The sequence below is a fragment of the Pelodiscus sinensis genome, chromosome 13, assembly GCF_049634645.1.
Source record: "Pelodiscus sinensis isolate JC-2024 chromosome 13, ASM4963464v1, whole genome shotgun sequence".
Classification (NCBI taxonomy): Eukaryota; Metazoa; Chordata; order Testudines; family Trionychidae; genus Pelodiscus; species Pelodiscus sinensis.
Genome location: NC_134723.1, coordinates 43,062,455 through 43,087,500, shown reverse-complemented (window position 1 = coordinate 43,087,500; position 25,046 = coordinate 43,062,455). Strand labels below are relative to the sequence as shown.

Here is a 25,046-nt window from a genome sequence, read left to right as displayed (position 1 = left end):
GCAGATATCAATGCAACACCACAGTTCTGATGGCAGCAAAGCTGCAAGATGTATATCCATGTTTCTTGTAACTAGGTTCAGATGGGAGTGTTCTGCCCTGGTTACAAAGACATGTCTAAGCTTGTAATGCAGACAGGCTCTTAATTAGCTAGCAGAGTAGTATCCCTGCCGCTTTGAAATGTACAAGAGCCCCAGCAGGGGCTTTTGTGCATTTCAAAGATTGAAATACCACATGGAGTCTGGGGCCAGTGGAGAGTCCCCCTGCTGATCCCAGGCTCCATACAGTGTTTCTGCTTTTAAATTTACCAGAGTCCCAGCGGGGGGACTCTTGTACATTTCAAAGGTGGACCATCGCTTCTGTCCCCTCCCATGGAGCTGGTGCTGGAAGAACCAGCTTTTAAGCTGTCTTCCCCCAGGACCTCCTTTTCTACTCTCACTCTTTCTGAAAGAGGCAGCAATCCTTATTCAAAACAAGGGAACCGAAGGGATAAACTGAGCATAGAATGCCAAACAGGGCCCACTGCCTCTCAAAGTCATGAGAGAACTAACTGCAACATAATACCAGCCTTTCAATGAAGAGGTAGAAACCAAAAGATTAATTTGCTTATACCATTTTTCTGGTTGTCTCAAAGGGATTCTGCTTTCCTTTCAGCACAAGGTACATAGACAAAATGGAATAGCCAGAAAAGCTGATATTTTTAGGTAATATACATTGCTGGAATCAAATCCTCCCTTCTCCATATATTAAGCTAGAAGTCTCATATGAGTCTAAGAGCTGGAGTATCCAGGCTTGGAGTAAGGGGGTTTGTTTGTTGCTGGTGAGGAAAGGAATGATCTTTTCCCTTCAGTATTGAACTACTTATTGCCTATTACTTCAGTCTTGATTTTTTTTTTTTGTTACCCATAACTGCTGTAACTTGTTCTTTTCTGTAGGGGCTGTTGCTTGTTGATTCATATCATGACCCTGTTCTCTCTTTTTTGTGGACAGTCCACAATCCCAGAAACTTGGAACGAGTAGCTGCAGAGATGGTTTTATATGTAGAACCCTGAAAATCCAACAGTAACTGCATCCTTGGCTTTCCTTTGCAGATATGGATACAAATTTTGTATCTAGAACCCTGCAGATTTCTGGATATCTGCTTTATATCTGCGGGTATCCAAATTTGCAGATGTCAATACAGATATCTGTGGCTCATTTTTGCAGATACAGGTACAGATAGAAATTTTCCTGTGTCCCTCTGCGAATATGGATTTTACCCTGTTTCCCGGTTTTAAAATTTAATCATCTAGTCAGAAAATCAACATTTTTTTTTTTTTTTAGTGACAATAGAGTTTCCTCTTAGACTTATTAAAAAATACTTGGATAGCACTGCTTAATTTTACAGGGAGTTTTCTTAGCGTGGTGAGCAGGACACCAGAGGTGAGTGGTTTGGTATATGATAGTAGGATGGCCGCTTCTCAACACATGATGGTGGATGCTGCTGCAGTGTTAAATGTATAGTGCTAGAATATATGACAGAACGGATTTTACCAGCTGCTGTTTTACTAGATTGAACCTTTCCAATGTTTGGCTTGCAGCTGGTTTCTAACTGTTGTAGAAAATGGGATGAAAACTTAACTGTGTTAATAAGAATCATCTTGTGTGATCTGTGCAGTGTTTAGGTTTGGGATTTATAAGGAAATACTGTTTTGCGATGCAGATATTTGTGTGACTAGCAACACCACTGTTGCATGAGGCGTACATAGCGTTTTTCTGTTTTCAAGCATGTTTAGAAACAGGAGTGTAAAACACTCAGACCTTGACCTGGACAAGGCCAGCAGGGAGTACATTTTTTCATTTCTTGAATCATGGGACAACTAGTCTGCTCTAGCTGTGTGTGTGGGGTGGGGGGCAGCACCAGCACTGTTGGAAGTGACTTCCAGCTGTTTTGTGTAAGCAAGTCCTGAGATGGATTACTGAAATGTGCTGTTGCAAAAAATGGCTTGATCTAGAATCTCTCACTCTGTTTTGTTCATTAGTGATAACTGAGAGCTTGTACCTCACAGCAGTGTTTTAGATGTTCATGTAGTTTGTTTTAGAGATGGTCATTACAAATATCTGAACTACTGAGAGCATTCAAGTTGCCCTGAGCATTTATAAAAGCTTGCAGTAACAGCAAAGAAAGCTGCCTGGAAGAGTTCAAAATTCCCAAGTTCCACTGGACCAGAATGAGCACTCATAATCAAGACTTTTTTTTTATAGCCCTGGGAAGCTAATCATTTCTACATTCTCCTAGGGCTTAATTGTTTTCCTTGACCTAGGAGTTCCAGCTTTAAAAACTTCTTAAACTCTGCAGGAGTCTGGGAGGCTCTTTCTGTTGCATGGTGTAGAACTAGAGAGTATCCTTTATGTTCCAAAACTTGTTAGCTGAACAGGAACACAGAGATGCTAGGGCAGTGATATTTTATCTGTGGTGCTTAAATGCTCTTCAGGGTTGAAGCTGTAGTCAAGACCTTCTGTCTAATGCAGCTGCTGGTAAAGCTGCTCATACTCATTGGTCCTGGAGACAAATACTAGTCTTCTTGCCTGTTTGTCTTGGGCAGAGCTTATGACTCCCCAGTCCCAGCTTCTTACTGCGCTTGGTGTTTTTTAAAGCTGATTTTTATATGTAACTTGAAGTAGGGGAGAAGAATTAATTCACCAGTTGCTTTATTTGTGTAAATTAAGGTATTTATAAGTCCCAATACACCAGGATTTTGGTTTTTTATTGCCCACAGACTTACACATATTTAAATTAATGTAGCCAAGGGGAGCATTTCAGTAATATTTGTTAATATGTGAACAAGAAGGCTCCAGAAAACAGTGAGTGGATATTCTTTTACATTAACATAAAGCAAAGGAGCTGAAAGGTTTTGCTCAAGTTCCCTGCTTAAAATCACCTGTGAGCTGAGATGAAGCTGAGGATGAAATGGAAAATTTCAATGGCAATAAAGTCTCCTGATTTCTCGTGCATTCACATAGCAACTAGAGCCCTTGAATGAGTGCAAAGTTGTAAATGTTGGCGTATTGTTGTGGAAATGATTAACTGATAAGCCTGGCCTTATCAGTTAATCTAAATGACTACATGGACTCCCCTCCCCCTCACTGCCTTTGCATCAGCCGCGGACAGACTGCTCGATGGGATGCAGGCGCAGCCTCGGTCTGTGGGGAGCTGAGTCAGTTTTTAAACTAGCTCCCCTCGCCAACCGGCTCCCACCTACCAACCCACGCTGCTGCCTCTGATGGAGAGGCAGCAATGCAGGGCTGCTGAGGGGGCCCCGGGAGTGGGGCTGGGAGCTCACTGGCTGTCGACCCTCTACCCATGGACCATTGAATAATCATGTAACCACTAAGCTTATGTGCGGTTACACGATTATTAAATTAAACAATATCTAACATCCCTAGTGGAGAGGAGCTTTCAAGAGACACAGAACTCTTCAGCTCTGCGTAGTTCGAAAGCTTGTCTTTCCACCAACAGAAATGGGTCCCACAAAAGATGTTACCTCGCCTCCCTTGTCTCTTGAATATCCTGGGATCAATACAACTACAACAATTCATACAATGTTTATATTAGACTGTGTGCTCCAGCAGCTAGTGCTGATGGGGAAAAAGTTGTTTATGGACTTTTTTGGGGAAAATATATTTTATGCCACTCTGCTTTTCAAGTCCTGTAGGCTGTTTTTGAAGTATTACTCAGCTTGGGATGTTTGCATGGAAATTAGGGAGGTGAATGTTTAACTGGTTAACCAGTAAGCCTCACCCTTAAAAGATGAGGCTTACGTACTAAGGTTAATGGGTAGGTGCTGGAGCAACTCCCTGCCTGCTATGGGCAGGGGGGCTGCTCAGGCCCTTTGGGGAGTCCGCCGCAGACAGGGGAGCTCCATCTGGGCTGCAGCAGACCTTGTCTGTGGCATGCCAGAGTGCACTGTAGGCAGGCACCCCTCCCCCCTCCTTTCATCGGTTAACTGATTAAATCATACGTTTAACCAGTTAACTGATGAAACAGGATTTTACATCCCTAATAGAAACAGAATCTTTGTTTTTCTGAGGTTCACCTGCTTAAGAGGTAATATCTCTCTTAGTGGCATCAGGGTATATACTTCTGGGAAACCTATCATCAGAAACTGTGGACTAGTTTCAAGTGGAGATCTGAACTCTGCAGCACAAAAGCTCCTAAATTGGATGCAGCTGTAAAGCACACAGTGCAGTTTCGCTGGGAGTGGTTGACGTAGTTGGCTTTAAGTCACCATTGGCTCTCAGCTGACTACTTGGCAGCCCAGATGCTAAACCAGTCCCTGAAATAAACTTGAGCATCTTTCTGAATGCTAAATTTGTATTGGGCAAAAGCTAATTTATTTGCCATTGAGGTGTTTCTTCTTCTTATTATTTACTTGTGATATGAATGTGCCCAGAAGCCCTACTTTGTCTTGGCGTCCTGTTGTGTTAGATTTCTAAATAGGTCCCATGACCTGAGCAAACAATATAGGTGGATTTTTGTGAAAGAAGCTAGGGATGTAAGTGAGTAGCCAAGTCATTACTTGACTAGTTGCTTCCGTCCCCCCCCCATTGCTGCCTCTGTATCGGAGGCAGCAAGGGGATGAGCAGGAGCCGGTGCTGGGGGGAGCCAGCTTAAAAGCCGGTTCTCCCCAGCACTGTCTCCAAGGTGGGCAGGGGAGGCTGAGATGCAGCAAGTGACCTGATGCGAGACCGGACAGCTGAGTTCCAGTTTGTGCCCAGTCCCAGATGCTGTACCTCTGCTTTTTAAATGTAGTAAGATCACAGGGGCTCTTACTACATTTAAAAAACAGAGGTGCAGCGTCTGGGACCCAGCACGAGCTGGCACTCAGCTAGGGATGTAATAGTGTAGTCGATTAATCAGTTAACCACTTATCAAAAGCTTATAGGTTAATGCTATAGATTACATGCACTTCACCCCATTTCCCTTGCCAGTAAATTCTTTAGCAGGCTGGCCAGCAGACCTGCTCAGTCCTGGCTTGTGCCAGGTCTGGGACCTACCCCTGCTGCAGCTCTGCATTTAAAATGTATTAGGTGCCAGGCGGGCAAGCAGCCCGGCTCAGTTTCAGCTCGTGCTAGGTCCAGGAGCTCGGCCCCCGCCCCCTGGACAAGAGCCGCTGACACTCCAGGCTTCTGCTTCTGTGTCAGAGGCAGCAGTGCAGGGCAACAGGGAGCCAGTCCGTGAGGGAAGCTGGTTTTTAAACTGGTTCATGTTGCAGACCAGCACTTGCCTGGCTACTCTGATACAGAGGCAGCAGTGTGGGGTGGCAGGGGGCTCCTTGGGAGTGGGGCTGGAGCACAGTGGCTGCTGGCCTGCCCCCAGGCACTACAGGATAGTCGAGTAACTGATAGGAATTAATGAGTCCCCAGACTCAGCTCTCCCATCTTGCACCCAGTTCCAGACCATTGCGGCTCAGCTTTTTAAATGTAATAATAGCCTGGGGGCTCAGAGGAGTAGTCGTGTTAGTCTGTAACTTTAAAAAAAAAAAAAAAAAAAAAAACCAGTGGTCCTGTAGCACATTAGAGACTAACAAAAATATATAAATGGTATCATGAGCTTTCACTCTTTCAGATGACATATAAGTCTCACTTGTCTCTGTGTTCATAGTTTTAACATTATGCATGTGTAAAGTTTGTCACCTGGTGTTTTTATTTATCTGTCCTAACTATCACCCATTCTGCGAATCCCAAAGTTCGACCCACGCTGTGTCTGTCCAGCACTAGTCTTTCTTTGTCATGATTTGGGCTAGTTCAAATCAGGATGTGACGTTGTCTAGTAATGCCACTTTAGACAGCAGGGAGAGAAGGGTCCGGGCCCACCCTCTCTCACGGATCCCAGCCCAGGGCCCTAAGGACTCAGATCTGACGTGGTCCTGTCTATCTATCTGGGCTTCCTGCCGAAACACGCCAGCTTGTGGGTCATATATAAATGCCCTGCCCTGGGCTGCTTCCTTTCCTCTTACCTGCCGATTTTGAACCGGACTGTCCAGTATTTCAGCTTTCTGTCCAGAAAACAAATTGAGAAAATACCGGACATAGAAATGTACGGTATTTTCTAATTAAGTTTTTTATTATCATCATGAGTATCAGTACATAGTTGCGTACTGCCTGGCTGGTAGACACGCTCACATTGCATGAGTGTGTCTACCAGCCAGGCAGTACGCAACTATGCAGTAGAGAGGAGGGGGGTGGGGCTGGGGGTGAGGCAGGATGGAATCCCTGGGGCCAGACTTGCCCTTGCATCCTGCCGGGACCGTGCATGGGATGGGCAGCACCCTAGGATCTGTGTGCCTGGGCCAGTCCCACTCCCCGATGGCCGGTTCTCCCCCCTTCCCCGCTCTTCCCCTTCCTCCTGCCAGCCCCGCTCCCCAGCGACTAGTCGTCCTGTCCCGTCCCCCCCGGCCAGCCCCACTCCCCCCAACCCTCTCCTAGCCAGCCCTGCTTCCTGCCGGCTGGCCCCCTCGCCCCCAATCTGAGATCAAGTGTGTCCCGTATATTTTTTAAACCATCTGGTAACCCTAGGTATATATATCACTCAGATCTTACCCAATAATCACACCATTGCCAATCCTTTACTCTCTAAAATCTAAATATTTACTATATATTTGAGAGAGTTAGTGCATTTGTTTCTGTCTGGCCATCTGTCTGTCTTTGAGTCTGTTTATTTAAGAACTCCTCAATGGAAAGCTCAAGGACCACCAAACATAGTATGCACCTTTCTCTTATCATAACTAAAAGCAAGGTAAGAGTTTAGTTGTGCCAAGACAATGGGATGTGTGTGGAAAGTGTGTGTGTGTGTGTTTTTTTTTTTCCATCATCAAACAGAAAGGGTGCGTCTAGACTACATGGCTCCGTCGACGGAGCCATGTAAAGTAGTTTACTCGACATAGTCAATGAAGTGGGGATTTAAATAATCCCTGCGTCATTCAAATAAAAATGGCTGCCGCACTATGCCGACAATCAGCTGATCTGGCATAGCATGGCAGTCTAGACGTGGCTTGGTCGACAAGGGAAGCCTTTGTCGACAAGCTCTTCCCTTGTTGACCATGCCGCGTCTAGACTGCCGTGCTGTGCTGGATCAGCTGATTGTCGGCACAGCGCAGCGTCCGTTTTTGTTTGAATGAAGCGGGGATTATTTAAATCCCCACTTCATTGACTATGTCGAGTAAACTACTTTACATGGCTCTGTTGATGGAGCCATGTATCTAGACGCACCCAAAGGGAGGGCTGTGATAGCAGGGATGGCTATATAGCAGAATGACCACCGGGGGTGGGAGCAGCAAGCATGGGAGACAGTTATACTTCAGAATGACCACAGGAGGGCCACAAGCATGAACATCCTTACTGCCCTGATAGCCCCAGAGAGATGTAGAGCAGCTGCTGGCCAGGCAGCACAGCCCCTGCTGCCTTGGCCTTGCCCAAGACAGCAGCCATTGGCTGGACAGCACAGCTCCCCTGCCGCTATGTGCTGACTCTGGGGAACAGCCTGCAGCAACCCCCACGCCTCTGCCCTGACTCCCTACCCCTTCCACCCTCGGCCCTGACTCCTGCATGTCCCACCCCCTGCCTTAAGCCTCTCCTTATCCCCCAGCTTTGTGTCCCCTGCTTCCATATCTTTGGAAGAGCCTCAATCCTTTGCTCAGAATGCTCCTATTAGTGTAAGTTCACAGTCCAGAGGCTTGAGCAGAAAAGAGGCAAAATGGGGATGTTTTCAGGGCCTCTTTTATAGCTTCTCTCAAGTGAAGGGAAACCCATTGGTCTCATTACAGGTGACAAGATAGTGTTTGGAGTCACTTGGGCAGGGCTCATGTCCATTACCGTTGTAGTAGCGGCCATTCCCTGTGCTTCAGATGGAACATTCCCCGGAAAGTCCAGTCAATGTAGATTGTATCTTCTGTTGTGAGTTCAGTGTTCTTTTGATGGGCCACACAAATAGTTCCCTCAAGTTGTGCAGGCTAAATACTTTGGGAGTGCTACCTAGGACCACACATTTTACAAATAGAGGTATAGAGCCAAAAGATCACAATTTCAAACACAAAATGCTGCATGCATACAAGTAGCATAATCCTATTCAGCAAATCGTAGCCTTTCCAAAGATAACTTACATGACAACATTTGTACAACATTTATTACAATTATATAACAGTGGTAGCAACAATTAGGTACATTGGGGTGAGCAATAATTTTCTTGGGGTGGGGTGTCACTTAAAAATGTTGGCAACTATTTGGCTGCACTATCTTATATTAATGGAGGGGATTTGGGGTCTGGGACGGAATTTGAGTAAAGAGGGAGCTCCAGGCAGGGGATTGGGGTACAGGAGCAGGGATGGAGTCCAGACAGGAGTTTGGGTGCAGAAGGGGATTCTGAGCTGAGGCAGAAATTTAGTAGGGACTACAGGTTCTGGAAGGGAGTTTTGGTTCAGGATGAGGTTCTGTCCTGTGTTTGGGATGTGGAAGAGGATGTGAGGTTCAGGCCCAGGCCCTGGCAGGGAGGCACTTACCATAGGCAGCTCCTGGACACTGGCGCAGCATGGCACTCAGGTGGGCCCCACACCATTCAAGGTAGCCAGATGTTGCTGGCACGCATGTCTCTGCGTGGCTTTGGGGGGAGGAGGGCAGCAGGTCTTCATGTGGTGCAAAGAAACTGGCCAATGGGAGCTGTGAGAATGGGGCAGAGGAGACCTGCTAGTGAAATGTTGTCAGCCTTTGCAATAGATATTGAGAACGTTTTGACTTTTTGAGCAGCATAGCTTTGTAGCAGAAAATAATAAAATCACCCTTTTAAAATGAGTGCTTGCATCAGTCTTTGAAAGTGGTGATTTTGCAAATATATCCTTGTGCTGTGTATCATAGCCAAAAATGACACTGGGAGAATGGCCAGAGAGATAATAGTAAAAAATCTGCTAAGTCAAGCCCAAGTGTCAAATGAGCTCAGTGTTATGAATAATACAATAAAACAAAAGCTTTTCAAACAAATATAAACATGATTTATTTATCATTTTATATAAGGTAGAGTGTATAAACTATCAAATGCTGGCTTCTGGTGGTGGAAAATGTGATTTTGCTCACTTATATTCTACACAGTTACTATAGTTTGCAAGATAAGATTTGTATACTTGTATAAATAACTTACTGGTACTTAATTGCTCTTGGTTTGTGTTATTCTTTAAGAGGCTTTTATCTTGATAGGAAGTGCAACAGAATTATTTTGAAAACTAATATCTGCTTAAAAAAAAAACGTTTTGTGTGGAAGTGTGTGAGACTTAGATGTGTAATATCCCATGCTGAGTAAGAAATGCAGTATTAGAGTCTGAACATATGATGCAACATCCTAATAGCTCTCTCTTTAATAAACTGTCTAACACTGTACCTTAAATACAACAGGCCTTCTCATGGGGACACTAGATGCAGTCTTGGACTCAACATCAAAAGTGGCTCCATTTCGCATCCTGCATCAAACACCAGATTCTCAAGTCTACTGGTCCATTGCATGTGGTAAGTATGATTCTTTGTTTAGAGGCTAATTGGCTTTAAAAGTGGCAAATATTTTTCTTAATGCCAGTCTGCCAGAGAATATGTAAACATCTAATGGGGGTAATTCTCTTTCTTTCCTCCTTCAAACCCCGTCCATTTTTAACAGGAAAATTGCTCACCTATTTCCATTATTGAGGAAATGGAAAACTTGACTACTGCTGTTCCTTTAAGGGCCCAGTACATCTGCACTTAAAAGTCCAGCATGAAGTATTTGGGTTTTTTCTTTTATGACCTGTTTCAATGTGGTATTTTTCTTTCCTTTGTATTCATTTAGAAAATGTTTGGATCATAGAGAATGGATTTCATTTATTCTCTCTCTCGCATGCGCGCGCGCGCGCACACGCACACACATTGAGAGAGACAGGTGATAGCAAATACTAAGTCTCATTTTGTACCAAACATTCTGCCTTTAATAATTCCTGATTTAGTCTCATAGTTATTTTTATTAAATAATAGGTACAGGCTTGTACAAACAGCACTTCACTTCTTCACTGAGAACTACTGACCTCTGGGAGATGTCACAATAAAAAGCATCATATATAAAAGATTATAGACTCGCAGACAATTTGACATACTCACTAATTATCATAAAATTTGTTAATATTATAGGAATTATATTAATGCTGTTTTCCCCTCACTATTCTAATAGTTTTCATTTATTTTGAAGATAAACTAAAACACAAATCATCCCAAAAGGGCCTCCACGGTCCATTTCTGTTGATAGCTTCCCCCTCAGGAATACATTTTGCCCAAATGTTTTATATTTCTGAAGAGGATATAAAGCTAAAGCACTGAGGAAATAATATGGAACTTTTTCATACTGAGTTTTGTAACAGGAGTTTAGCCAGCTGCAGATTTTTGCTAGCGGATTAGAGTAAAACTAATGTTTACCCCCTTTTCAGTATTCAGTCAAGTTATCCCTAAACCAGTTAGATCCAAGTTAGTTGCACAGACAATGCAAGGCAAATAGACACACCTATACAGGCACTGGCATTATAAAGAGTGTATAGTGTTAGGCCTTGATCCAACACTCATTGAAGTCAATAGACTTCCTATTGACTATTAAAGGTGTATAGATGTTATAGCTGAGGTTTCTATTTCAGTGCAAACCTACTTTGAACAGACTTTCTCAGGAGCATTTAGAGAGAATGGAAGCTGAGTTGTGGGTGCCACAACCTTCTAGGGATGTTAAATGGTATACTGGTAAGCATGAGACTTACCCGTATGCTTACTAGTTCGCTGACCCTTGCCGGTGAAATCAGGCAGAGGCCAGGTGCACTGAGCCGGGCCAGAGCAGCCCCAGCTGCAGAGGGGCAAGCGAGCCAGGTGGTAGGATCCCATAGCTATGGTGGGACCAGGCAACAGGCTGGGCGTGAGGCCCTGACTTAAAACAGTTAATTGTTTTAACATCACTACAGCTTTCATCTCTTCCTATGGCGAGGAAGGCACTGGAACTATGCCAGGTGCTTGAGCAGTACAGCAGTCATTTTCTATTGTCCTGTTCTAATAAGATTTGTATTAGCATAGGAGAGTTCATCCTTAACTAAATATCAACCATGATCAACAGGCAGCTGCTATGACAAAGTATTCAGTTACAGTACAGGTAAAAATGGCAAGTAAGTTCAAAGGCCACAGTTTCATCCTCTTTCACATATCTCCTTCGGACTCACCTGTTTCACGCTGCCTACTAAAGATGTGAATGTTTAACCAGTTAACTGGTAATCCTTAACCTTAACCAGTAAGCCTCATCCATTAAGGATAACTGGTGGGGGCTGCAGTAGCTCCCCGCCTGACATGTGCAATGGGCTGCTCCAGCACCTCAGGAGGGGCCTAGTGTGAACAGGGGCTGCTTTGGCAGACCCAGGCGCCCTGCAGATGGGCTGCGTCGTCCTGGGCCTGCTGACGGCAGGGGCTGCTCCTGCCACAGGGCTGGTGGCGAGGCTGCTCCAGCCAGGATGGAGCTGACCTGCCTACCTTTTACTTGGTTAGCTGGTTAAACAGTATGTTTAACTGGTTAACCAGTAAATGGGATTTTACATCCCTAATGCCTACAAAACCATACCTGCTATTAGACCTAGGAGGGTGACAAGCTGTCATTGTCATAGCTGTACTAACTCCTCCATTTCTGCCATTCCCCCTCCATTATCTCTACTCTGAATTAAAAAGTGGAAGGGATGAGAGAACCGTCATCAAAATAAAACGTAACTGTGGCAATTATTACCCTGTTCTTTGGCTTGCGTTAGACCCCTGCTCCTGCTCCAGGGTTTGGTTGTCTCTGTTGTTTGTAAGTTGTAGTTCCTGTAAGTTGTTAGTTCCCTTGGAGAAAGGGTCAGTGGGGAAATTTTCAGCGGTACAATGGGAATTCTGTACAAAATGGGTATTGATGCTTTTAAAAACTTGCCCCTAACTCTTTGTGTATTTCCCCAACCCAATCCTTCCCTATGTAGCTCCAATAGTGTGATAAGAAAACAAGTTATGACCCAGGATTTGGTGGTTCTGCTGTGAAGTCTTTGTGTTCTGCCATCAGATTCCCTGCTCTCAGATGCAGCTCTGTTTTTCTAATGCTATGAAACTGCTTTGGTATTCTTCCTAGAGCACAATGTACACTGCTTTTTTCCATTCTAAGCTGTTTGTGGTTTATGCAGCTCAACAGAGGTCAGGAGAATGATGATAAGTTTGCACACAAGGCAGTAGGAGGGCAGCATTCATGGGAATAAACAGAACATAAATACATTGTTTTTTCCCTTAAATTATCTTTTGCTTGTTAAATACACTTGGGCTATGTCTACACTCGTGGCTTCTTGCGCGAGTAATATGCACATGAGGCTAAGCGTGGAATATCGCTGAGCCTCATTTGCATACCTAATGAGCCACCATTTTTTTCAGAAGAGGCTCTTGCGAAAGAAGGAGCGTCTACACTGCTTGCGCAATGCCGTTACACCTATTACTTTTCAGGAAGAACGGTATTGCGCAAGAGGGTTTTTCTTGTGCAAGAAGGGGCAGTGTAGATGCTCCTTGTTGTGCAAGAGCGTCTTCTGGAAAAAAATGGTGGCTTATTAGGTATGCAAATGAGGCTCGGCGATATTCCACGCTTAGTCTAATTTGCATATTACTCGCGCAAGAAGCCGCGAGTGTACACATAGCCGTGGACTGTAGCAAGAGTTGAGTTCCCTGTTCTTTCACTCCAGGTACTAGTTCATTTCTTCTTGTTCTGTTTCATGCTGTTTGATGGCGTACCATTTTGTGCAGAAATTGTATCCAGGATCATCTATCTCCTAGAGACCAAACTTTTGTCTCCTTTATGTTATGCTCACTCTCAATTCCAGAGACTCAGTGGAATAATGTGGTCAGTACTGAATATTTCCTAGACATACTATGTTTATATTGCGGTTAGCATTATATCTTAATTGTATATTTGCTGTCACTCATGTCATGTTTATATATTTATTTGATTTCTCAGACATTATTTAGAGCTCAGGAAACCTCAAATTAAAAATGCAGTTAAAATCGAAAATTTTGCAATGTTATATATTAGTTCATCAGCTTTTTTCCTACTTAAACCTTTCAAGTTAATAGACTTCAACAAAAAGTAGACATTGTAGTGAGACATAAGACTCTAGTTAAATTTCCCTCCAGTACCTCCTTTAGATGCCTTTGAGGAAAGATAAGCTTTGTAGCATTCCCACAAATTCTTACATACAAATAATTCCACTATTAAATGCTGTGCCAGAGTCGTGTGGATGTTTCCTATCCAATATGTATTGGAATCATCTGTCCGGTTAGATGGGAAATGATATCCTATTGCACTCTCCTCTGCTTTTAATAATACAGTGATACCATATCCTTACATTGTAATATGAAACCTCTTCTCCTGCAGAATAACCTAATCTCCTCCTGTACATACTTTCTTCTAGAGGAGAACAATCAATAAGACACCTAATTCTAGGGTATATGTGATGGGGTCTAATCACAAAAGTCTCCATTGGAATTGTTCCCCAGTGTTCTGATCATGCCACTGATGTCTGTCTGCCTTGCTATCTCTGGCTTCCCCACCATCTTATCCTGTTGGGCCAAATCCTCTGCCCCCCCCCCAGACAAGGCACAGAGTTTTACTTCATCCCTGCAGAGCCATGCAGACAGTGAACCACTTTAGCTCTGGGAGAACTCGGTTCTAAAGACTCAGCACCTAGGGATGTAAGAGTGTATTCGATTAACCAATAAGCAAAAGCTTATAGATTGATGCTGTAGACTACGTGGCTACCTAACTACAAAAGCAGTTTCTCCTCTCTTGGTGTTCACACCTCCACATCAGCTGCTAGAAGTGGTCCTCACCCTCCCTCACTGAATTGACCTCATTATCTCTAGCCTTACTCTTGTTTGGTACTCCTTTTTTTTTCATATGCCTGTATATTTATACCTGCCTCTGGAATTTCCATGACATGCATCTGACGAAGTGGGTCTTTGCCCACAAAAGCTTATGCTCCAATAAATCTGTTAGTCTATAAGGTTTCACAGAACTTCTCATTGTTTATGCAGATTCAGACTAACATGGCTATCCCTCTGATACTTGTCTCCAGGCAGTGTGTCCATACTCTGCCATTCCCCTGGGGGCTTTCTCTCCCCACCAGCAGGGTGGTGGTGCTGGTGCTCTGGCCTTGGAAGGGGTGGGGATGGCAGCATGGGTGGGACTCACACCCACAGTACCAGGCTCCGGAGGCTGATGCTTATCCATTAGGCCACCCCACTTCCCTGCCTTGTCCAGTAAGCCACCCTCCCATCCCATCCCTTCAGCCTGCTCCTGCACCCAGCGGGGCTGCCTGGAGTGGGAGGGTGGCCTAATGGAAAAGGCATCAGCTGAAGGCAGGGAGGTGGGGTGGGTCCCAGTGGCCTGATGGATAAGCATCAGCCTCTAGAGCCTGAGATTGTGGGTGATAATCCCACTCACACTACCCCCCTCTGAGGCCAGAGCATCAGCACCATCCTCTTACTAGTGGGGGGGGAGAGAACCCCCAGGGAACGGCAGAGCATGGTCAATGGGAGCATCGGGGTGGGATGGGGTGGGGTGGGAGGAAGTAGTGCTCCTCCTTCCTTCTTATTCCCAGATCCCATATTCCTCTCACATTCACCCCCCTCCCCTCACTAAGACCTCAGCCAGCTCCTGCATCCTCCCTCCTGGCCAGACCCCTCCCCCCCCCCCCCAACCTCCAGTCTGCCTCCACACCCAGCAGGGCCACCAGTCAACACAGGCCCCAGAGCAAGATGGGGGGGTGGGGTGGGATAGTGCCACACCCCCAGAAAAAGCAGGGCAGTCGGTCCTTAGTGCTGCATCCCTGCCCCCAGCTGTGTGCTGGAGCCAGGGTGGGCTTAGTGGGAGCTGCCAGGCAACCACCATGGCCGGGGGTCCAGACCTGGAAGCTGCTGGTGGCTGCCCGGTTGCTCCTGGGGCAGGCTCTGTGGTGGGAGCTGCAACCGGGGCTGTGGTGCAGCTGCTCCTGCAGCAGCCTGGCCAACAAGGCCCCAATCTGGCAGTGATGTAGCTTGATGTAGTTTGGCTCTTTGGTTTGAAAAGGTTGCTGACCCCTGATCTATGGACTTCTTCAAAGTTCTTTTGTATCCTCATAGGCCGGGTTTGCCAGGCAGTTTCCAAAGCCAGCTAAAGACAAATGGCTGATTGCTTTCTATTGCTTAAATAGACTTTGCCTCAGAGCAGGAATCCTTTGTTTTGTATCTGTCCACTTGGAAAATTACCAGGTTCAAAATGGATTGTTCTACTTGGTCTTCGAGGATAGGCCAAGAAGCAATGGGCTTAAATTGCAGCAAGGGAGGGTTAGGTTGGACATTAGGAAAAACTTCCTAACAGTCAGGGTGGTTAAACACTGGAATAAATTGCCTCAGGAGGTTGTGGAATCTCCATCACTGAAGATATTCAAGAGCAGGTTAGACAGACATCTATCAGGACTGGGCTTGGTCCTGCCGTGCGGGCAGAGGACTGGACTTGACGATCTCTCGAGGTTCCTTCCAGTTCTAGTGTTCTGTGATTCCAGTACTAGGTGGTAAAGTCACATGCCTTTCTAGGACCAACTATCCTGAGACAGGAAGCCTTTTCAAACCAAAGAGCCAAACTGCATCAAAATTCAGAACAAGTGGTCAACAAAGCACCACATAGGAAGGTTCACTTGCATGACTGAAAATGTACAACTTAATATTATTGATAATTGGTATAATGATTAATAATAGCATAGATGAAACATTGTACTCTCAGACTTTATTTAATGGAAGTACTGCTGCTGCATCTTTTCACACATTTCTTGGAAGTTTACATCATAACTGGTCAAATCCAGCTTCATGCGTGCATTCAGACTGTCTTCTGTCAATCGTATGGCAGGGGGTTGGGGATGTGGAGGTGCAGGAGTCTGGGTTGGGGTATATGATTGGCTCGGGCTGAGTGCTGGGAGTTCGTGTGTATGATTGGCTTAGGGCACAAGGTTGGAGTATGTGGGGGTGCAGGAGTGTTATGGCAGGGGCTGAGGATGTGAGGGTGCAGAAGTCTGGGGCTGTGGAAGTCTGAGGGGTTCAGGGTAGGGATGTGAATATTTAACCTTAATGGGTGAGGCATACCAGTTAAGGTTAACCAGTGGGGGCTTCTTCAGCCCAAAGGCAGGCGGGGCGGGGGCATTCTAGCTGGGCTGGAGCAGCTCCTTCAATTCTCCACATCCGCTTTTGTCAGTTAACCAGTTAAACTGTGTTTAACCATGTCAACTGTTCCCCACTCTGGCACTCTGAGGGCAGAAGATGGGGGCCTGCAAAAGACCTTAAATACTTTCCCTCTATAGGCTCTGCTTACAAAAAAAACAAACTCCCCAGAGTCATGGATGCACTGACTCTAGAAGATAGGCTGCCTCCATCAAGTGATTTTTTTTTTTTTTTTTTTTTTTTTTTTTTTAAAGAACCCTGAAAAGACAGCAAGGAACACTTGAATTGCTTCATGAGAACATAAGAACGGCCATACTGGGTAGGGCCAAAGGTCCAGCTAGCCCAGGATCCTGTCTTCTGACAATGACCAATGCCAGGTGCCACAGAAGGAATAAACAGAACAGGGAATCACCAAGTGATCCATCCTGTATTCCCCTTCCCAGCCTCTGACAAACAGAGGTAAGGGACATCATTCTTGCCCATCCTGACTAATAGCCATTGGTGAACTTCTCCTCCATGATTTTATCTAGCTCTGTTTTGAATCCTGTTAAAGACCTGGCCTTCACAACATCCTCTGGCAAGGAGTTCCACAGACTGATGGTGTGCTGTGTTAAACAAACAAAAGGAAGCACTTCTTTAATGTGATACCTGTTAAGAACTTTCTTCTTCCCCTGCATAAGCACAATATTGCAGCCTTTAACTTTTATACATTGCAGGTGGATGCTCCAATAAAAAAAAAGGGGAATTAGTATTTTGGTTCTGAGTAAATGTAGAACATTTTCCCATTGGCTTTGGCAGCTTTCTGCCAACACCCCATTTAGCTACCAGAGTTTAACCGTTTAGTCGCCAGGTGCTGGCTAGCACTTCTATCTATCACAAACGGATTAACCAATTAAACGGGATTTTATATCCCTAGCTCAGGGCAGCGGGTTCATGTGTATGATGGGCTCAGGGTTGGTGTGTATGTGGGGGGTGGAGGAGTGCTATGATGCTGTGGCTAGATGTGGGCGAGGCCCCAATTGGAGGCTTGTTGGCCAGGCTTCATTTTTAAATAAAATATGCAACACAGAAGATTTCAACACTGTCTTTATTTATGACAGGAGTGGGGAACTTTTTTTGGCCACTGAGTTTGAGTGAAGGAGACAGTTGAGACCCAAGCATGGGATTGGGGTGCAGGAGTTTGGATTGTGACCTAGGGCAGGGGATAATAGTGTAGAGGTTTGGGTTGTGACCTAGGGCAGGAGAGGATGGTGATCTAGGGTAGGAGATTGGGGGAGAGGGTATGGGCTTAGGAGGAGGGCAGGGAGTTTGGGTTATGTGGGATAGGGGAGCAGAGGGTTGTGGGGGAGGGAGGGTCTGGGGTTCCAGAGGCAGGTTCTGCCAGGAGACTCACCAGTGAGACCCACTCCAGGGCAGCAGCCCAGCACATTTCTCAGGCTCTTCAGAAGAGCCATACCTGGCTCCCTAGTGAGCCATAGGTTGCTGACACCTGACAAGGCTATCTACAGGTCATTGAGGGGATCTGAGTCATTACATTTCTGGGACACCCGTAATGGCCCTCATTAGCACATTAAGAACTATAAGCAGATCTTCACACTTCATATTTCTAACCTCACATACAAGAATGAAACATGCACAGAAATAGGGTATTCAGATCCATCAGACTGCGACATGAAAATTGATGTTACATGAGGTATTTTGTCTAAAGCATGTCTGAGTGATACGTATTCGTAAGCCAATTATGCTAAAGCATGGGGGGCATCATTGTGTGTTGGCCAAGGGACAATGTGTGCAATAACATACTCTGAAACAGCACTTTTAAAAGCAAGGGAAATATTATGAAGTTACTAGAAAATGAACCTTTGGAAATGGTTGGCAAGTAAAATCTTAGGACTAGTCCTGAGGAAAAAATCAGCAGTGATAACAGGCTGCCATAAAATATACTGCACTCATCAGCCAAGTGCAGTAAAAATACCTATACATGAATAATAATAAATACCTACTCTTGAGAATTCTATTGCCTTGACTTCAACCCCTAGGAATCCGGGGGAAAGGGAATCTGCCTGCTAAGTAGTTGAAATTGTAAAGTGTGACTCTAAAAGGCTATATAATGGCTTCGTCATGCAGAGTTCAAATAGGGCTGTTCCTACCATGAAGTCTTATCCAGTTGTTCAAACCAAGAATGCTTCAATTGTTACTTTAAAAAAGATAATTACAATGTATGTTAATGGAGTTTTAATCTTGCCTGAGGACTACTTGCTGTTTTGTGCGTACTTGATTCCTGGTAGACACACAAAAGATGATAGTCTTATTGCTCTTTTCACTGTAATAATGGAGTAAGGTTATTATTCCCATAAAACCTGTGGCCAACTTCAGCTAATAAAATAATTAAAATTTATAATGCCAGAAAGATCTTTTTGTCTCCGTCAGAGTATTTACGGTAATCTGGGGACAAAGTGTGTTTACAGGCTTTTGTTGGGAAATGAAGCAGAGAGCCTACGTTTATGGTGTTTTGGTGGGCAGAAAGATGGCAGTACTGAGAATACTGAGAGTGTGTGTGTTTATATTTTATTTAAAAGGCCATTCTTCTCGTGTTTCAGGAAGTCAAATAGAGCATGAGTGTACTGGGGAAATGATGCCGTTAATTAGGCAAACAATTATGAAACAACAGTCAGGGAACTTTTGGCAGGAAAACTCAGTATTTGTTGGCCCACTATAAGGCATGGCTTTATTCACATTAATATCGTGTGAGGTTTAATAACTAAAAAACACCTTGGGGATGCAGTTCCTTAATGAATGAGAATTGGCATCTATCTTTTAAGAGTAGGCATTCTTTAGGAAACTCTTGAGTTTTTTAGAGAATGCGTAGAATGTGGTAGGGATGTCATTGTGTAGACTACATGATTAACCGATAAGCCGGTTGATCTTGTTGGCTACGTGCATTTCCCCCAGGCAGCGGGGGAGGGGAGAGTGGGAGCTGCTGTCTGTGAGGAGCCAACTCCCCATGAGCACTGGATCCGCCTGTCTCTCCCCCTCAACCCCCCGCTCGCATTGCTTTCGAACAGGCTACCTTCGCATGCCGGTTCTGTGGACCTGGCTGCCTCTCCCCTGGCTGCCTCCTGCAGAGGCAGCAGGAGTGGGGAGAGGGAAGGCAGAAGCCAGTGCTGGAGGGGAGCCGGTTTAAAAGCCGGTTTCTCACCACACCAGCTCTGTTGTGCTACCTACCCCCGTCCCTGCTATACTGCTTCCTCTATCAGAGGCAGCAGTGTAAGGGGGGAAGGGGAGACGGTGGGGAGCTTGGATGCCCCATGGACAGGGGCTGCTGCCTCTGTATCAGAGGCAGCAGGCAGCTAGTCTGCTCGGTAGGGTTGCCAGGTGTCAGTTTTGAACCAGACAGTCCAATATTTGAGCTTTCTGTTTGGGGAAACAAATTGAGAAAATATAAATGTCCGATATTTTCTTAATAAGATGTAATGTAGATTGTGATGTAATGTCGAGTGTGTTTGGTATTTTTGTTGAAACCATCTGGCAACCCTATTGCTTGGGGAGCTGATTTTTAAACGGGCTCCTCTCGTCAACCTCTACCTGTAACTCCGCGCTGCTTCCTCTGGTACAGAGGTAGCACTGGGTGGCAGGGGGATCCCTGGGAGTGGGGCCGGGAGCGCACTGGCTGCAGTCCTGCCCCCAGAGACTATTGAATAGTCGTGTAACCGCTAAGATTTCATATGGTTACACGACTATTCAATTACATGATAGCTAACATTCCGAGAATTGGGATTGGTAGGGACAGATTCCAACAAAGAATGTTTTTTGTGTATTTACCAACTAGATGGTGAATCAGAAGTACGTACATATGTACATAGCTTCACAAACACTCACAGCACTTCATAATGCACAAGACGTAAACGAGATCAAAAAGTGACCTGTTCTGTGAATCTTGTGATATAAGCTTTAGGGACCAATCCTCTGGCCTTTACTTAAATATCTAGCTCTGTTGAATGCGGGGAGCTGCTCACTTGAGTAAATGCTGCAATATTGGATTCTGCACAGTTGTTCTTCTCTTCTGCTTAATTATGCATGCTATATTTTATACTAATAAACCCTGGATAATAAGTATCAATTAAAAAGGTGATATATATATAGTTTTGCCAATGTCTAATGGAATTGTTGGCCTGTGTTCTACGTTACCTATCTTTTTAGTGTAACCTATATGCTACAAAATATCCCAAAAATTTTGACAGCTCCTTTTATCTGAAAAAATTAATTTTTTTTTTTTTTGCAATAACGTATGCATTAAAATACATTAGGAAGGTTGAGTGACTTGCACAAATCCATGCAGCAAATTAACATCAGAGTAGGGATGTAAAATCCCATTTAAATGTTATGTTTAACCATTCAACTGATTTAAAATGGATCAAGAGAGAGTGCTGCTACAGTCCGGCTAGGCTGGAGAGCCACCCCACCCCACCCACCACTGCACAGGACTTGAATTATGTAGACAGAACAACAGTTCTTTCTGAATTGTGGTCACCAAAGCTTTAACATGTTAAAGAATATGATTAAAATGTGGCTTTGTCCTGTATCACAAAGTCAAAGCATGACATAGCCATGTTGAGTGCCACTTGACGGTAATCGGGCCCGACCTTAGGATGGAGTTTAGACAACATAAATGTCTGTAGAATGTATCTGAAGAGGAAAATACTTTGCTATATCTTGAACAGGGGTTTCCAAATTTTTTACTAGGGAGGCTCACCAATATAGGCAAGGGGAGAGTGCATGCAGGGCCACATGCGCCCCCAAGGCAGGAGGGGCTGGGGCAGCTCTTGGCTTGAGGGGGGGGAGCAGGCTAACGCTGGCAGCAGGATTTCCCCCCCCCCCCCCCCCCCCGCTCAGCAACTGCATATTATCTTTTTTTAAAAATTTTCAGCGGATATTCACATACAGGCATCCCTGTCCTGGCACCACAACCCTAATCCTGGCCTGGTACAGAAGGGACCCTCTTGGGTTGGGATATTTGGAGAGCAAACCTGTCCCACGCCCCCCTTCAGCAGCAGCTCCCATTCCTATGCATGTTGTGATCTGGGGCATGGTGTCACAGCACCACTCACATTTGGCCTGGCCACATCTCACTCTCTGAAGTTGATTATCTCCCCTCCACACTGGGCCAAGAGGGGTGCGTGTTTGCTAAGGATAGTGCCCTGTCCTGGTTGATCTGGCCCTACTCATGCTAACCCAACTGGAATCTTCCGGTGAACCACTGATGGGTTGGTATCCAATGTTTGGGAAATACTAGTAACTATGATCACTGTGCTGACCCCTACAGTTTTTTCCCCAGAGTGGACAAGGCCTTGTGATTTTTGTTTAGGAGACATTTATTTCTTAAATGCTATTACTCTCTTATCAGGAACCAGCAGAGAAGAAATTACAGAACACTGGGACTGGTTGGAACACAATGTTATGAAGACCTTATGTGTATTTGATTCAAACGAAGATGTGACTAGCTTTGTACAGGGAAAGATAAGAGTAAGTAGCATGGAGGTGATATAACAGAGGGTTTTGACTTTCCATGCTTTGGAAATAAGTTTATAACATTCCCTTTTTTCAGACAGTAGAGGACAGCGTTGTGGTGCAGTACTATATTGCAGTCGGATAAGAGCAGAAGAATGGGGTGAAGCTATTTCACTTCACAGTAAAGTAAAATTGATAGAGACCAATTCTGTTCTTGCTGGATAACATGTCTGTTGCCTTTAAATAAATGTTTAAACCTTGTGGAAAAAACAGTCTTCAATAATAATAATAATAATAATTGATAGAGCAAAAATGAGACAGTACACTAAACTCAAGGGCATTTCCCTGTGTATGTGCAATATTGTCACAGATGCCCAGGGCCTGGATTCTAGCTGTAACCAGGGCCCCCTTTGGTATACCAGGCACCAAAGATTAACACAGTTGCACATAGGCAGGTCTTTACCTTCCAAGACTCGGAGGCTGGGTCTTTGGCACTGGGGCTCTCTGTCTCTCTCCCTGTCTCCTAGCAGCTAATCCACCGTAGCCAGACTCTTGTGGGAGGCTCTCTCAGAACACAGATGGCCTCTCCACTACAGGGTGGCACTTTATTAGTCACCTAAGCTGGAAGTCCTTAGGTTAGCACAGAGAAGCAGATATTCCACCAAAGCCAGTGCCATCAGCCAGGTTGTGATAGTGTCAGCAGTGGACTCCATCCGAGGCTGTGTCTACACTGCCAAGTTTTGTCTCCAAAAACTGCCTTTTGGCAGCAAGACAGTGATAGCATGCACATGGCAATGCAACTTTTGTCAGGAAAAATGCCCACTTTTCCACCCTGAGACAGACTTGTTTCTTTTCCTCTCCCTTTATTGTCGACAAAAGAGTCAGTGTAGACTTTGCTGTTTGTTTTGTGACCAGAACTGTCTTCTGCCAGTATCCCACAATATCTGCCCCGATTGATCTGCTCAGTGTTTTAATCTCTGCTGCCCTGCAGGCACGTGGCCCTCCCTTTTCAAATCCCGGAAGTATCTGACAGCTGAGTGTGCTGCTCTGTTGGGGGAACAACCAAACAAATCATTGACTGCTCCTGTTCTGCCCTGCACTAGGAACACAGTGTAGGGGAGGGGAATAGGCAGCTACTCATGATGCCCCACTCCCTGCACTAGGAACACAGTGTAGGGGAGGGGAATAGGCAGCTACTCATGATGCCCCACTCCCTGCACTAGGAACACAGTGTAGGGGAGGGGAATAGGCAGCTACTCATGATGCCCCACTCCCTGCAGCTGAGGAGGCTGAGAGAGAACTTCAGGGAGGAGGAGGGGAAATCCCAAGCTGCGCAGCAATCAGCTCTGTCTTCCCACAATGCCCACTGTGGGATACACACCCACGGTGCATTGTTCCCACTGTCAGTAAAGGTGCCTCCAATGTGGACGTGATGTGTGCGAACGCCCTGTGGTGATTTTTGGTTTACTCTTCCCTTTGGTCAGAAGTATGGAGCCCCTCCAAAAGTGCAGGCGTTATTGTAGTTCAGTTCACACATCCCGCTTGCTGGCTGGGGTTTCTAGCTGTTAGGGGTTGATTGATCAGTGCCTAGGTGCAGCGGTGGGGGGCTCTTTATCTTGCTGTGTCCTGCATTGCCGTGGGTTGGTTTCAGCCAGTTCCTTAAGGACCTAGTCATTCCACCCAGACATCTAGATAGCCCATACTCATTCACTACCCCCCCCAGTGCATTCCAGGTGCAGTGTTAACTCTTTTACATCCAGTGTGCATAGAGAGAGACTGAGGCATGCCTATGATTGAGGAACTCTGTTACAAAGGGTGCAGGTGGATGGCGGGCATGGAGGCCTGGGGCACAGAGTGCCTGGTACTAGAGGAGAAATTGGGACAATGGTATGAAGAGGAAATGTGCTGTCACACAGAGCCTTTGGTGTGATGGGGTAAGTGGAGATAGGGGTTGGGCTTGAAGGGAGGCTTGTAGGGAGCTGGAGGGAGAGATGGGTAATGGAAGAATGGAGAGAGCCCTTGGTTTTTGCAATGAGTTTGGCCTTTGGAAGCAATGGAGTGTGAGACCATCTAATAATAATACTTAGCTTTTTAAAGCACTTTCCATTGAAGGATGACCAAGCACATGAATGTAGTTCCATAATACCTCTAATGGAGTAAGGAGGCCTCACTATTCCCCTGTAATACAGAGGGAAACTTGAGGGCAGGTGTCTTCTCGATGGTCATACAGGAAGTGTATGGAAGGATCTGAAATAGACTTAGGCCTCCTGACTCCTAATCCTGTATTTTGGCCACAGGACCATTCTTCCCCTTCTGAAATATCTTTCCAGCACAAAATATGTTGCATGGCTTGTTCACATATACTTAATTTAATCATTTTTGTTTGATTTGCTTCTAGGGATTGATTGCTGAAGAAGGGAAAGGTTCTTTCATAAAAGAAGATGACCCTGAGAAGTTTCGAGAAGCTATTATGAAGTTTGAAAAGTGTTTTGGATTAGCAGAGCAGGAGAAGTTGGTGACCTATTACTCCTGCAGTTACTGGAGAGGGCGAATGCCCTGTCAGGGATGGCTTTATCTTAGTACCAACTTTCTTAGCTTTTACTCTTTTTTGTTGGGAGCAGAAAGTAAGTTGGCTCAGTCACTGATCACCATTTTATTTTGCAGTTTTCAAATTTGAAGTAACACATCACACCCTTAATCCTTTGAGATTGAAATTTAGTTATTTTGCAACAGAATATGGGTTTGGTACACCTCTGTGCTGCAGAGCCTGGGTCTTTAACTTAAGCAGTGGATATTCATGCTTTCAGCTCTGGAGGCTCTTAATTCAGTTCATATGACATGTACAAATTTAAAACAAAAATAATCTTCCCAAATAGAGCCATTTATACATTGCTGGTATTTACACACAGTTTCCATGTGCATAATTTTGTCTATTTGCATTTGTGAGAGTAATAACTTTGTGTGAATGGAAACTAGAAAAGATGAAGAAAGTTGCATAGACTTACAAGCATTTGTAAGTCTTGCAGCCAGTACAGAGATGTAGCACTCATCCTTGCTAACAGGAGGCACAACAGTGTTTCAGAAAGATACTGGCCCCTTAAAGCAAACAGACCATATTATCTAAGAAACTTTATTTTAAATGTACCATTAAAGCAGAGGAGCCTGCATAGTACTGTAGTTCATTTAGCAATTTGCAGTTTTACACTGGAGCAAAGATCAGAAAGTATAATCTAGTGCTAACATATAGGGCACTTTTTGGTGTATTTCTAGCCAAGAA

The 25,046-nt window shown here is 45.0% G+C and overlaps 1 protein-coding gene across 2 annotated transcripts in view; it reads left to right on the top strand.

Annotated features, from left to right (window-relative positions):
* The window catches only part of TBC1D8B (TBC1 domain family member 8B), a 77,257-nt gene that overhangs the window by 2,919 nt on the left and 49,292 nt on the right, over nucleotides 1-25,046 (top strand). For both annotated transcript variants that reach the window (XM_075941110.1, XM_075941109.1), the window contains exons 2-4: nucleotides 9,419-9,529; nucleotides 21,666-21,784; nucleotides 24,168-24,393. In XM_075941110.1, the coding sequence (XP_075797225.1) occupies nucleotides 9,419-9,529; nucleotides 21,666-21,784; nucleotides 24,168-24,393 (456 nt within the window). The remainder of the gene's footprint in view (nucleotides 1-9,418; nucleotides 9,530-21,665; nucleotides 21,785-24,167; nucleotides 24,394-25,046) is intronic.